Raw genomic sequence first — 13,078 nt, 5'->3', positions numbered from 1 at the left:
TGTCTCAGTTAAAGCGAATACAAGAGTTCAATAGAAAATGGAAGTATTAAGGGCACATTGCATTTCACACCCTGCCATTTTCACTTCGCATATTAAATCATCTATTCCAACATATAAGTGATATAATGTGCATTAATGGGGTAGTTTTTGTAGCAAATTTATGTCACTTAGAGAGTGCTGCAAAGAGTAGATAATGTACATTTATATTTTGCAAACTTGTTAATGGCAAATTTGATTACGGCTAATTACAAATTCGGAATACAAACAACATTATACATTTCTTTCTTTTATATATAAAATCCACACAATGGGTTTCGCCGTTTCCTCCCTGCAGCTACAGAATCCTTTCCAGAATAAGGATACACGATTAGGTGACACATTAGCTGTTGTGCTACCTCCGATTGTGGGGCAGTTACATAATCAAGCGCATTTTGCTGAAGCTCGGACGAACAGCAGGGCAAAGAGACAATGGATCATGCATTCATTAGGCCACTCGTATGTGTGTGTGTGTGTGTAGATGACAAGGTTTGTGTGTCTGTGAAAGAGCGGTGTCACGGATGAGTGTGTGTGTAAAAGATAGGCAGGGCTCCAATCAGATAGCAGCTGGAGGCTCCAATCTAACTCCTGAGATAACAAGCGAGGCCATGCTGTAATTGCATATACTTGTAGCCGTGGTGTGTGGCTCCTTCCTGTGTTTTACATATTAAGAGCTGACCGAGAAGATCAATAACTGCAAAACATTAGCATTACACTCCCCTGGATCAACAGCTGTGCTCAGGGGATAGAGCCATAAACTGAGCTTTTCACTCGCTGCTAGAGAGTGCTTTTGTCGGGGAATAGAATAAATGTGAAAAGCCCGAACGGGTTTCGATCAATACCTCCAGCTTTTGCAAACGTTTGGCTTGATATGTAGCGAGAGGGAAAATGGAATAGAAGAAGTACAAAAACGCAAGATATGAGATGGTATGTAGGCCGGCTTACTGGAATACCAAGTGGACTCTGGTTGGAGCCTAATCTGATGAAACCTGATACCAAGCTCTTATATTTAACTACTTTTTTCCTGGACATTTTGAAGTTTTGTTCACAGGCTCTTTGCACAAGCGCTATGAATATATAGCGATAGCTATTGACTCGGCATCACACATCGGTTTGTGCACCCACCTACTCCCACATACTATGGATTTAAGCCTCTCAGCTCCCCCTGAATTAGACTTTTGAAGGATTTAGGAGGGATATTGAATGAATATTCAGTCCAATGGACAAAGTAGAGTTCCTCTCCAAATTATTAATCTCATTCAGTTTTAATTTCAGAGAAATTGTCTTTAATATGGATGTGTGATGGTTTAACAGGTGAGTGAAGAATTGTCGGCAATACCTTAGCCGCCTTTTATTTCCATGTTGGTCTTGGAGGTTTCTCAGTTGCAGGACCCTGCTTTTGTACATGCCGACTAATTGGAATGGTTTCTCACAATGAAAACATTGGAGGGCAGCCATGTTTTATTTGATGAGTTCTCTTTTTCCCAAAAAAACGTGTGGACGGGAAATGAACATTGGTTTGAGGAAAAGCTCAGGATAATATGAAGTTGAAGTTTAGAGCCAGCTTGAATTTTCTCCGTTTTTGTTTTGAAGCTATAGATCTTTTAATCACATGCTTGTCTTTACAATATAATTACTGCAACTACTTTGTATACGTCATAGGTCTTCAAAAGAGGTTTGCGACCACTAGGGGGCCGTGGAGGTACTGCAAGGGGGTTGCGAAATCTTTGATTGACTAGACATTTTTTATATATATATTTTTTGTAATAATCCCCCACAAATTCAAATTTCTTCAAATACACAGTAACATGAATCGAACATATTTTAGTAAAAGGCATCACATTCATCGATATGGGAGCTGTCTCAACGGGGCACTGTTTCGCACAGAGCACCACACTAGCTAAGACCTGTCAATCTAAGCTTCCTGTACACAGTAGGCCCCGCCCCATCACTGCTGAGCTAATCACGAGTTTAATATAGAACACATATAGTAGATAGGGGGTCCCTACTTAAACTCTGGGGGTTTGGGATCCTTGGCATGAAAAACATTGAAGACCCCTGGTGTACATTATCAGAGAAATACTGTTTGAGTGTTTACCTATGCACACAACACCGTGACGCAGCGTTTCCACTTTCGGAAACCGACATCTGATCAGGAACCTTACAAGGTGGTGCGTGCTCATAATAAACCGCTGAAGGAGCACTTAGGAAGCGACGCATACATTTAAATGGAAAGTTATAAATCCTGCCTGTCAACACGCTGCTGGCAACAACAGTATGGCCCGAGGCATCACTCTGAGATTTAGAGCCCCGGGGACCGGCTGCGTTGCTGATTGAAAGCCCCCGTCTTGTTTCCTCGCTCATACAAAGCAACGCCACAAAAGGCCACATAGTAAGGCCACACGCAGAGACGGTGATTGAGAGCTTTCCGGAAATGCCAAGCAAGCAAATGCGTGGCATGGCACTTTTCTTTTTTTTTTTTTGTGGTACAGTGCCAAGCGAATGCAACTTGAATGCAAAAACTTCAAAAGGATTAGATGAAATGCCACAAGCAGCATTTATAGCATTAGAAGATGTGACACCATCACTGATTACGCTTACACTGCTATTCTGCAATTATTAGCCAGAATGTGAGCCACAATCAGGACAAATTGCCTCATGCACCCACTGCAATCAAGACGTAAGAGAGATGGTGTAAACCTTTTATAATCTGTTTAACAGGAACAGATCATCATGTCATTGCTTGATCTAATCAATTCTCTGTTTGCTCCGTGTTGGGCAAACATTTTGGGAGAGACAGAGACGCGGAGGTAGCAAAACAACCATTTGTTCAAAGCTGTAATCGATGTGTAATCAGCGTTAAAGACCTGGGCCCTCTCATTACTTCTTCTTCTTTTATTTTCCTGCAGATTCAATAAAAACCGCTGCACTTCTTATTTTTCTCATGTTTTGTTATGGGGCATGTAAACATATCTGATTGAAGCGTTTTATTAAGTTAAGTTAAGAGACTCCAGCGACATTTCTAACACAAACATTGCCTGCGTAACTTGCCATTTGACAAGTACATTAAAACCACTGCTGCCGAATAACAGGCTGAAAGCTATGGCAGCTTTAAATGCGCTCCGGTGTACGACGACGATACTACTGACACGAAGCCAGAGGAGCTGTTTTAACAGTTCAACAACAGAGAAAGCTAGCAGAAAAAGAAAACGTGGAACTACCCCTGCAGCTCTCACGCGCTTTTGACACGCGGCGCGGCCTGAATGCGAAGCCTGAGCGACGCCGTAGCTGCCTGTCATCAATTAAAATGCGAGTCGGGAGCGGCGCCGAGTGAAGCAATGATCAAAAGTCACCTCTCTACATGCGAATGTGTTGGAGCTCTAATGAATCACTGTCACCGCGCTCTGGTTGCGCGGAGTTGTCTCCGAGGCGCTGGTGCAGACAGGGCCTTGGCAAGTGACAACGCGAGGGGTTTTATTATGACTATAGAATGTCGTGTAGCGACCTCCGGCGCGCCCTGACATATTTGTTTGCATAAAAACAGCGTGGCAGGAAATATTCCTGGAGCTGTGGAGGGATGTGCTGTGACGGTTTGCTACAGGTTCCTCCACGGATCAGTCCAAGGTGCACGCACATAATCACTTGGGTAATAGTAAATACAGCAAAGCAGTGAATCCACTACTAGAATCTACCTCTCACTCAGTTACTTTTTCTGCTTTTGAACCCGCCAGCCTGTCTTGACCTTTCTCAGTGAGGTCTGAATGGTCTCCCTGTGCCTGTCCGGGTTTTCTCAGGGTGCTCTGGCTTCCTCCCACATTGCACTGTGGCATATGCTTGTTAGGATAATTGGAGACCTACTGGAGGTTGTCTAAAGGTGTGAGGCATGTGAGTGTCGATGTTTTGTTTTCTTTTTCTCTTTCTGTGTCAGCCCTGTGATAGACTGACAACCAACCTGTCCAGGATGTACCCAGTCCTGCATCCATCTAGAGGATAAGTGGCAATGGATAATGAATGGTCTTTGAAGTTGATTTTCAATAAAGCAAATCATCTTTGTAGAAGACCACATACACTGATTCAGGCATAACATTTTGACCACCTTCTTAATATTGTGTAGGTCTCCCTTGTGCCTCCAAAGCAGTTGTGACTCTTCTGAGGGTGTCTGGAAACATTAGGATGTTGTTAGTGGAGGTCTTTGGGTCCTTTGGGTTGAGAGAATGGGCCTCTGTGTATCATCATCCTTGATCAGTTTGGGATCTAGAGAATTTGGAGGCCAGGTCAACACCTTATGCTTTTTTTTTTCCCCCATTTAGTTTTTTGAGTTGTTTCCTGCATCCTACCAGGGATGGCTGCCGTCACCAAGGAGTGTCATAGCTATGGGGTGGGGCTGCCTGGTCTGGTCTAGGCGGGTCCTGCATGTTTAAGTAACATGAACAAAAACGTCTGAAGGTTTCCCTGCAGAACACTGAATCGCCACAAGATGGTCAATGTTACTCACTTAAGTCCTGTGCGCGGTTTTAATGATACAGCTGATCGGCGTACGTCACGTGAGGCCGATTAGAATCCTGTCGAGAAACCTGAATTTCTGAGATCGTAGCAAGAAGTAGTGGCGGGAAAAAGGTTACGAAATGCCAAGTAAGACTCAAAATGCCATGAAATGTCAAGTCGCAAATAAACGTTTGGTTACCAGAGTGATCAAACACGGGCTAGTTAAGGGGGCCTGGGGGTTCGTGTTAAAGGTTTCACATCGAGATCTACTTTACGAAACCAGATCAGTTACTGACCCAGCAACAAGCAACTTTGGGAGCCTAATTTAAAGAGTCTATGTTTGTCATTTACTCAAGGAAACAGACTGCTGAGGCGAGGCCTCTGTGGCTGTTGCGTGAATATCTTAAAGGAGGGAGATGAGCTGCTTCCTCCCACTGTGTCGGCTTGCACACCTGTTTCGAGTCAGGACGACGGGCGTGAGTGACAGGTGGCTGCTCTTTGGGACTAATGAGCAGTCACTCAGCATGTTTGCCGCACACTAATATTGCACTGTCTTTCCGAATATGAGAATATGGGTCATGTCACAGCATTATGCATTGTGGGATAGGATGTAATTTACGCCGCAGCTCTGCGCTGTGTGCAGCCAACAGTTTGCAAAAAAGAAAAGCCCACATTCCTGGTTGGAAGGATGCTTGTAAACTTGTAAGAGTAAATACCCCAGTAGGAATACTGAGTTTTGCAGGATAAGGTCAAATACTGCAGCATAACCCCCTAAAGAGACGCATATTCTCGTCCAAAGAATGCTCCTAAAGTCCAACGTACACTAACAGATTCCACGTGTCTTAATCGGACAAATCCCCCGTTTTGATTAATAGAATATTGTGGAAACGTGAAACTCAACCATTTCTTTTTAGTTCTAAGAGAGCTGAAAGAACAATGTGACCCGACATGTCCGTTTGTTAAGTTCTCTGGACAACAGCTCGACTGTGAAAACAAATGTGAACGAGGACAGTGTGCGAGTAGCGTTGTGTCCCTGTGTGCCGGCGCGAGAAGCCAAGAGCAGATGACCGCCAGAAAAATCTATCAAGTCCGTCGTTAAGAAAGCGTTTTCGTTTTTTGTTTCGGTTTTACTTTAAAGCCTTGACTTGTGGATTTGTCAGTCGTCCCTGTTAGTGGGGAGTGGGCGCTGAGTGGGTCGCGTGACACTCGACTGTGATTGAGGATGTTTTTGTTCCACACAAACTGACCCAGACTTTGAACTTCCTCAGTAGCGGCTGGTTGAACATCCTCTGTCTGGTCCTGTGTCAGGAAGACGAGGCTCTCGATAATACACATAAGGACACTAAACTTTACGACTACGAGATGATTAATGACGGTTTAGCAGAGAAATCTGCCATCTGTTAGGACACCACATACCGGTTAGCACGACGTTTTGAAGACTTTTGATTCCGTTTGGTGACACACGAATTCAGTTCCTTGCGTAATTTTGTCCTTTGCTATTTTCACTCCAAGGCCCAAATCAAATTTCATAAGAAAATGCATTCTATGAAAAGATCAGTGCAAGAACTAAATGTGCAAAAAAATGGTTAAGAACATGTCATTATTCATCAGACAACTATTTGTTTGATTTTTGTAACCTGAAAATGTGAACCACGTCAACATAACGGACACAGAAATTGTGTTGACATCTCAGCTTTGGATATAATTATTCTTAATTTGTAGGAAACTCACCATGTGTCAGACACAAAGTCAATGTGGTAATTTTACTAAAATCAAAAGGCTGACAATATGTGATATTTAAGCTCTGCTGTCTTCACATGCACAGACGCAAACAACATAAACAATGGAGGGAGGAGAGAGATGTACGTTTTCTAGCTGGAAATATCGCCCCTATTTTCAGTTTGTGTCAGCAAAAGAAAACGATATTTTAAAAAAGTCAATATTGTAAAAAGTCCAGTCCAGCTTCAAAAACTAGTGATGTGCAGATCGTTACTGAAATATCCATACTTCTGATACCAGGTCTTTATGCTCTAAAATCGATTCTCAAATCAAAATTGTGATACTTTCGATACTTCCGTCATTCGAGGTAATGTAGGAACACAGTGGAAAATAACTTAACTATTGAGGTGTGGCAACACAACAAACCTTGTGAAACACAAACTCAGAATACGAGGCATTTATGATGAGGAGGACAGAAGAGGAGAGAACAGTGTCAGAATTAAGTTTTCATTTTATAGTAGTTCTTAATAGTTAAACAATTTACTTGAATGGTCTTATTATTTTACTTATTCGTTTTAACAGTGTTGGAAACAATATTTTTACATATTTTGCATAATTGTGTCTCTGGTTTTTCTGTTCTGTTTTCTGTTCTTGTATTATCTCGGCTAAATGAGGCCACGATTTCAACTAATAAGTAACTTGTCATCTAACTTAGTTACTTTTAAAATCAAGTAATCAGTAAAGTAACTCTGTTACCTTTTGAAGGAGTAATCAGTAATCTGTAATTGGATTATTTTTTCATGCTAACTGTTGCAACAATGCCCTGCGTAAAGTTTAGATATGTGACGCCTGAGTCGTGATTTTCTGAAGAGGGGAAAAAAAACTGTTGTTTTTCCTGAATTGCTCCAATATGTTTTCTCAGTTCACTTTAGAAAAATCTGACACAGGTGCCATGTGGGTGCTTCTCGTCTCTTCAGGCAATCAGGCTCGATTGCTGGCACCTGCTTAGCTCCAATATAACCTTCAGCACTGGGCTTTAGGGCTCTGTGCTGCCTGATTGATGTGTGTGTGTGGGTTTCTGTGTACGTCAGGAGTTTGATGGGTTAAAGTCACTTAGAGGGTAGAACAAGCTATGGCTTTTTGTTTTGAACTCGAGCACAAGTTGTGTTAAGAGTCTTTTTTTTTTTCTAATTGTGTTGTCTCGGGGTAGCTGCTGCAGCTCTGCCCTCCGAGATATATTTGTTTTGCTTTGCCTGTTGTGATTCACCAAATGTCCTGCCTCTTCCTCCCAGAAGCAGCTATTTAAAGAGTCATGTTGCACCTCTTTGAGACAAACTTTCCTCGGTTTGTTGGTTCCTGTGGCGCGTTGAGCCAACAACCTGAGAGAGAGGAACGGCTAAAAAGCTGAATTCATAGTGAGAGACTTTAAATTTAGGCTATCTGCCGTTTGAAAAAGTCAAAACACTTCCTGTTATCCCCATTCTCCTGTGCTGTTCCCCTTATTACCAAAATACCATATTTTGAACTTTTAATTTGAGTTTTTATTTGAACCATGTGTTCGGTTATTATGTGTCATTCAAATGACATGATTGTCCAGGTTTAGCTTCGTCTCCTGGTATTGTGGCATTGCTCACTGATGCTACCTGTGTGTAAAGTGTGTCCCTCCCTGGCACAAGACCCCATCTGACCACCCACCTATAAATAAACCTTTCATTTTAATCTTATGATGTTTCTCATGCCTCTTTGTGGCTGAAATGATAGACCAACCTCAAAGCACAATGACTTTTAAATGGAGGTTGTACTCATTATTTGTGCAGATTTGTAATCATGCATAACTTTTTTTTTTTTTGCTGATGGACATTTATTTCATACTTGTGCCTTGTCATGCATGAGTAGAGCTGAGCAGAAGTTGCAACTGCACGCTACAATTTATCACAAACAAGACCCTGGCCTTGCATTTGTATGGAAGGGGGGTGGAAAAACAGAGGAATGTCTGAAACTGCTCCCTACGGCAATAATTTATTTTCATGCCGGTGAATAATCGGCCGGAAGCATCCAAACTTAACCATAGACTCAAAACTTCACTTTGTCTTGCAAGTGCGAAAAATGCAGCTTATTTCAGGAAATGTTTGCTGCCGGTTCTCTTCAGCGCAGTCTGGCGGTTTTCAAGAATTTTTCACATTCAAACTGTTGTAGAAAGTGTGCCAAGGCAATCAGAAAGCATCTCTGACATAAACAAAACCCAAAGCAGCATGAAGCTTAAGTGCAAATCTAAAAGATGCTGTTCTAATTAATTCACAAAGCAGGTTAGCAACAGTCGTTATTCTCATGGTTTGCATCTTTTTTTTTTTCTTTCTTTCTTTGCATTCAACTCCCTGTGAACCTTCCACATTTCTCTCTCGCACTCGCACACGTTATGTAATCCTGCTCACTTACTACCGTCACTGCTGCCGGCCAACACAACCCGCTTCAGAGTAAATTACGCCTCTCTCGTTCCTGCCGAGGTTGCGCCACTAATAACGGCCATCTGTCTGCGAAGGGCACGGCGCATGTGTACAACAACAATCGCCTCCGTAGCTGCGACGGCTGCTGTTGGGTTTTCTCACTAATACAAGCAAAGGTGCACACATATGCGGATAATGATTTCACCGTGGAGCTCGGATGGAAGTGGGGGGTGGGTGAAGGGAGACGTGTCACAACAGAAAAGCTGCGTGATTAAAAAAATGTGGCAGCTGCAAAAACTTTTTGTCTTTCAGCTGCAAGTCGTCATTTCTCTGTTATTTGCAATTGGGGAATCTGCTTTTATTTAGTTTTTTTTTTTTTTTTTTTAAGAGCACACAAGACAATAATCACACTGAATGCCACAAAGAACCAAGATGAAAAGAGAAGGGTCGGCACCATCCATTCATTTGAAAGTATTCCTTGTTTGCCTTTTTGCAGGAGATCTGATCTAAACTCAAGTAAAGTAAAAACTAATTCTCATATTTAGCACCTGCAAGGGGCATAGAGATATTTAATAGATGCCATTATCACAGTTCAGGAAAAAGATCAGGCCTAATGATCTCTTTCCTTCGCTTACCTGCACCAATCAGGCAGAGCTTTGAGACCACCTTCCTAATATTGTGTAGGTCTCCCTTGTGCCTCAAAGTGTGATTGAGCGTAATTGGTTGGGGGGTACATCCACACAAATATCAGGTCCAAAAGTTTCCCAGCAGAACATTGTATTGTCAGCGGTCATAATGTTATGTATAGAGGTGTTTCCAACCCTTCAACTCTTCTGTCATCAATCCCTATTTTATTGATTTTGACTCCTCTTGTTTCTGTAATGAAAGTAAGAAGAGGTGCGCCCGACCATGTATCTCACTTCCGGTGTTCTGTTTGGTCTGAAGACCATTTTTCTCCGCCTTCTCATCCCTCCATCTGTTTCATTCAGGTCAGATTGTATATGGGACTGAACACAACTGTGCCTTCTCCTGTGGTGACCCATAGATGGAGACCGGCATATAATATGTTAAAATGCACTTTCAAAAATGTATAGTTATGGATGCAATTCCTTGCCACTTGCACATCTTTTCAATCTATTTACAAGTATCGGGTGTGCAAAACCCTTTATTGCGTATGCATGCATGCTGATATATTTTTAAACAAGGTGACTGAAAAGTAGAGTAAGAAGTTGAATGTTTTTCTGCACTGTCATGATCCGAAAGTCATGCAAGAGGGAATATTATATCTATTTGTATTGTGGATAACTGGCAAACACAAACACACGCATGGTCAAGCTGTCATCAAATATAGCGGCTTAAAATAGAACTGATAATTAAAGATGTCTCACTTCTGCTGCTTATCTCCAGAGTCCTTTAGAGTTCCAGTATAGTTGGATAGTTCCTTAAGTTTGTGCACTTCTGAGAAATACTGAGTTACCGTAATGAGGTCAGTGCTGCCTGATTTGACGTGCGAGTTGCAGTTTAGCCTTGCTTTAAATGTAAAGTAATTTAAATCAAAGCAAACCTGACAACCAGTGAATATATATATGTACTCTGCATCTGGTTTATATATATACTGCTTTTCACTGCTTCTGGTAAAATGAACGCACATAGGATGTGAACACTGTAGAGATATATAATTTGCCATCAGTTAATAATACAATGTTAACTTCTGTCTACAAGAAGATTCAACTCGGAGACGAGTATCTGACTGGCGATGGGTCATTAGAATACCCTATATTCAAGAAAAGGGACGAGGGGTTGTATCGATGAATCGATTAGCCAACTTCTTGCTCTTGTGCCATGATGCTTTGAGCATCAAGTCGACTTGTCACGTGACAATACCAACATGGACACCTCCTAGAAGATGGGTGGGTCGTTGCTCAGAACAAGCAGCTGTTCATCAAGTGCATGCAAATACTTCAGTAAAGATGAAGCCCATTCTACAGTGTCATGCAGAATGTGTAAGCCAGCCCAAAAATGCAACAAAACTACTAGTCCATCTGCTAACGCTAACAGAGGAACAGTCCAGATCCTCTCTACATCAGTCAATGAGCAACTTCACCAAATATCCTGCATTAACAGAGAGAAAGAACCTACACATCAACAGTTTCTTTGTGAATTCCATTTTGTCCTTGATGTCAGTGAATGCACCATGTAAGAGACAGAAATTAGGGTAGAGCTGAGAGTTTGCAGAACCTGACCGCGTTTACAGTGTTTGTGTGGGCTATGACCGACAGCAGCCGACAGTGTTTGAACTTCAATGAACTTGAAGAAAATCCTCTGTAGCTTCCTTTGCGTTACTTGTACAATACGTTTTTAAGGCAGGAGTGCAGATCTCATTTTGCAAAGCATTGCTTTCTACTGTATTTATATTTGTAGTGTCATCAGTGACTGGTTGAAGTTGACTTTCACAACATAACAGTCGATTTTCAAAACTTTGAAGCTGTGCAACCCCTGAAACTGACAGGGACAAACCGTCCCCCCTTAACGAAAGGCAAGTATCTGGTCATTAACGGACACTAGTCAAGCAAGTTTCTGATGGGCTACACCCACAGATGGTCCTCTTTAAACCTCCACTTCCCACCAGTTCTTTCAACTGAAAAAAGCTACTTGCATGAAACATCTTCAAGAAACTCCACAAGTCCAAGTCTTTAGCGTTTTTTACAACAACCTGAGAGAGAAGCTTCAGAAATGAAGAGTCTAGTTTCTGAACTCGGCAGGATCCTTCTCATCACCAAGGATACCCGTCAACTATTACACCACATGTAAATACATTCCTTCCTCTGGCCAAGCTGTATGCTTTTGATCTTAACAGTTTCACACATGACCTGAATTTCCATAGGTGCAGGCGTTCCAATTATGTTCTCACTGTATAGGAGGATGCTCCAGACGTCAGAGCATACCAAACCATGTAAGTCGGTGGAGTAAAATGAGCAGATCATAGCTGGAGAAGCACAACCCATGTCATTATATCTAGGTCAGAAGAAGAATGCAATATCCTGTAGTCCATATGCACTCTCACAGCTGTGCTGCTTTGGAAGTGAGGCAGCCCACTCCACCTTACTCCATCAGCACTGCCATATGGAAAGAGGCGCACCTCCTGTTTTTTGCAATAACAATCATCACAGTCATCACCTCCTTTTACAGCACAACACATGTCCTACGTGTGCATGCAAATAAGAAGAAAAAAAAAAAGGAAAAACACAAACAGGAGAATTGACAGATGGAGACAGTGAGGGGGAAAAGAAGCCTGTGTTTAACAGTGAAACAAGCAGGAAAACAAGATGGACACAAGTGTACATGAAAAGGGTGACAGGGAAAAATCCACATTTTGCATTTACCTGATTCAGAAGGCATGCTGCCTTGCAGCTGCTGCTGCTGCTGTTGCTGCTGCTGCTGCTGCTGCATCTTGAACGCTTGCTCCAGTGTGAGATTGTGTATGTGCGTCCACAAGCTACTGAGAGTGAGCGAGCCAGCACGCCTCGCTGTGTGTTTTGATGACGGGGAGCCTGTGTAGCGGCTCAGGGAGTGAGGCAGCCAGCAAAGCGAGCGAGCAACAGAGCCGGGAGGAAGGTGCGGGAGAAGAAACGAGCTTCTTTATTACCTCGCCAAGTGTCTCCAATCTCATTCTCAGTTCCTCTCATTCTTGTTCTCATTCGAGAGTGCGCGACTTACACTGAGCACATGTGCTGCAGATGGAGATTTATGGGATACACGGGGGCAGGGAGGATGGGAGGAGCGCGAGGAAGGAGGGAGTTGTAGTGGCTGAAGAAGAGGAGGTGCTGAGGAGAGGAAGAAAGCAATCACCTTTTAGTGAAGGCTTACTCACTCAGGCACTGAGCCATTACTCTTCCCTCCCCTCCACGTAACCTTGCAATGCAGAACACTAAGCCAATTCAAAGCTTACATGCTCCACATCAGTTTGGCTGTGTGTGACATATCTAATCTTAAGTGAATTTGCTGCTAATGGCTTAATGCCACCATGTCTACATGAGAAGGAATCCAGACAGCTGGAGCTTGTCCGTCTCACTGAGGTCTTTAACTGAGCGGACAGACCTTTTCAAGTTTCAAGATTCCCTTTATTCTTCATTGGGGGAAAAAATCCATGTAGATTATAAAAAGGCAAAGGACATAATTGCTCGGAATTCATTAATAATGTTGCCCTTGACTGCCTCGCCTTTACGACAGTTTTCCCCTTCACTTGATTCAAAGACCGTAACAGGGGGTTCTATGGGTTGAGGGGAGGGGCCCCACAGATACTTGATCAGTTTGGGATCTACTGAATTTGGAAGCCAGGTCAACACCTTGTGCACTGTTCATGTTTTTTGAGTTATTCCTCAATTGTTTTTGTG

General features: G+C 42.6%; 1 protein-coding gene across 4 annotated transcripts in view; it reads right to left on the bottom strand.

The window, feature by feature from the left end:
- LOC124997051 (disabled homolog 2-interacting protein-like) overlaps positions 1 to 12,361 on the bottom strand; it is a 152,713-nt gene extending 140,352 nt beyond the window's left edge. For 3 of the 4 annotated variants that reach the window (XM_047570557.1, XM_047570560.1, XM_047570558.1), the window contains exon 1: positions 12,068 to 12,360. In XM_047570557.1, the coding sequence (XP_047426513.1) occupies positions 12,068 to 12,134 (67 nt within the window). In that variant the 5' untranslated portion in view covers positions 12,135 to 12,360. Of the gene's footprint in view, positions 1 to 12,067 lie in introns of all 4 variants that reach the window. The other variant, XM_047570561.1, reaches the window with a different exon arrangement.
- Positions 12,362 to 13,078: the final 717 nt, after the last annotated feature.

Source organism: Mugil cephalus, chromosome 19 (genome assembly GCF_022458985.1).
Source record: "Mugil cephalus isolate CIBA_MC_2020 chromosome 19, CIBA_Mcephalus_1.1, whole genome shotgun sequence".
Lineage (NCBI taxonomy): Eukaryota > Metazoa > Chordata > Actinopteri > Mugiliformes > Mugilidae > Mugil > Mugil cephalus.
Note: the sequence above shows the minus strand (reverse complement) of the source record. Positions and strands in the feature narration are given on the sequence as shown.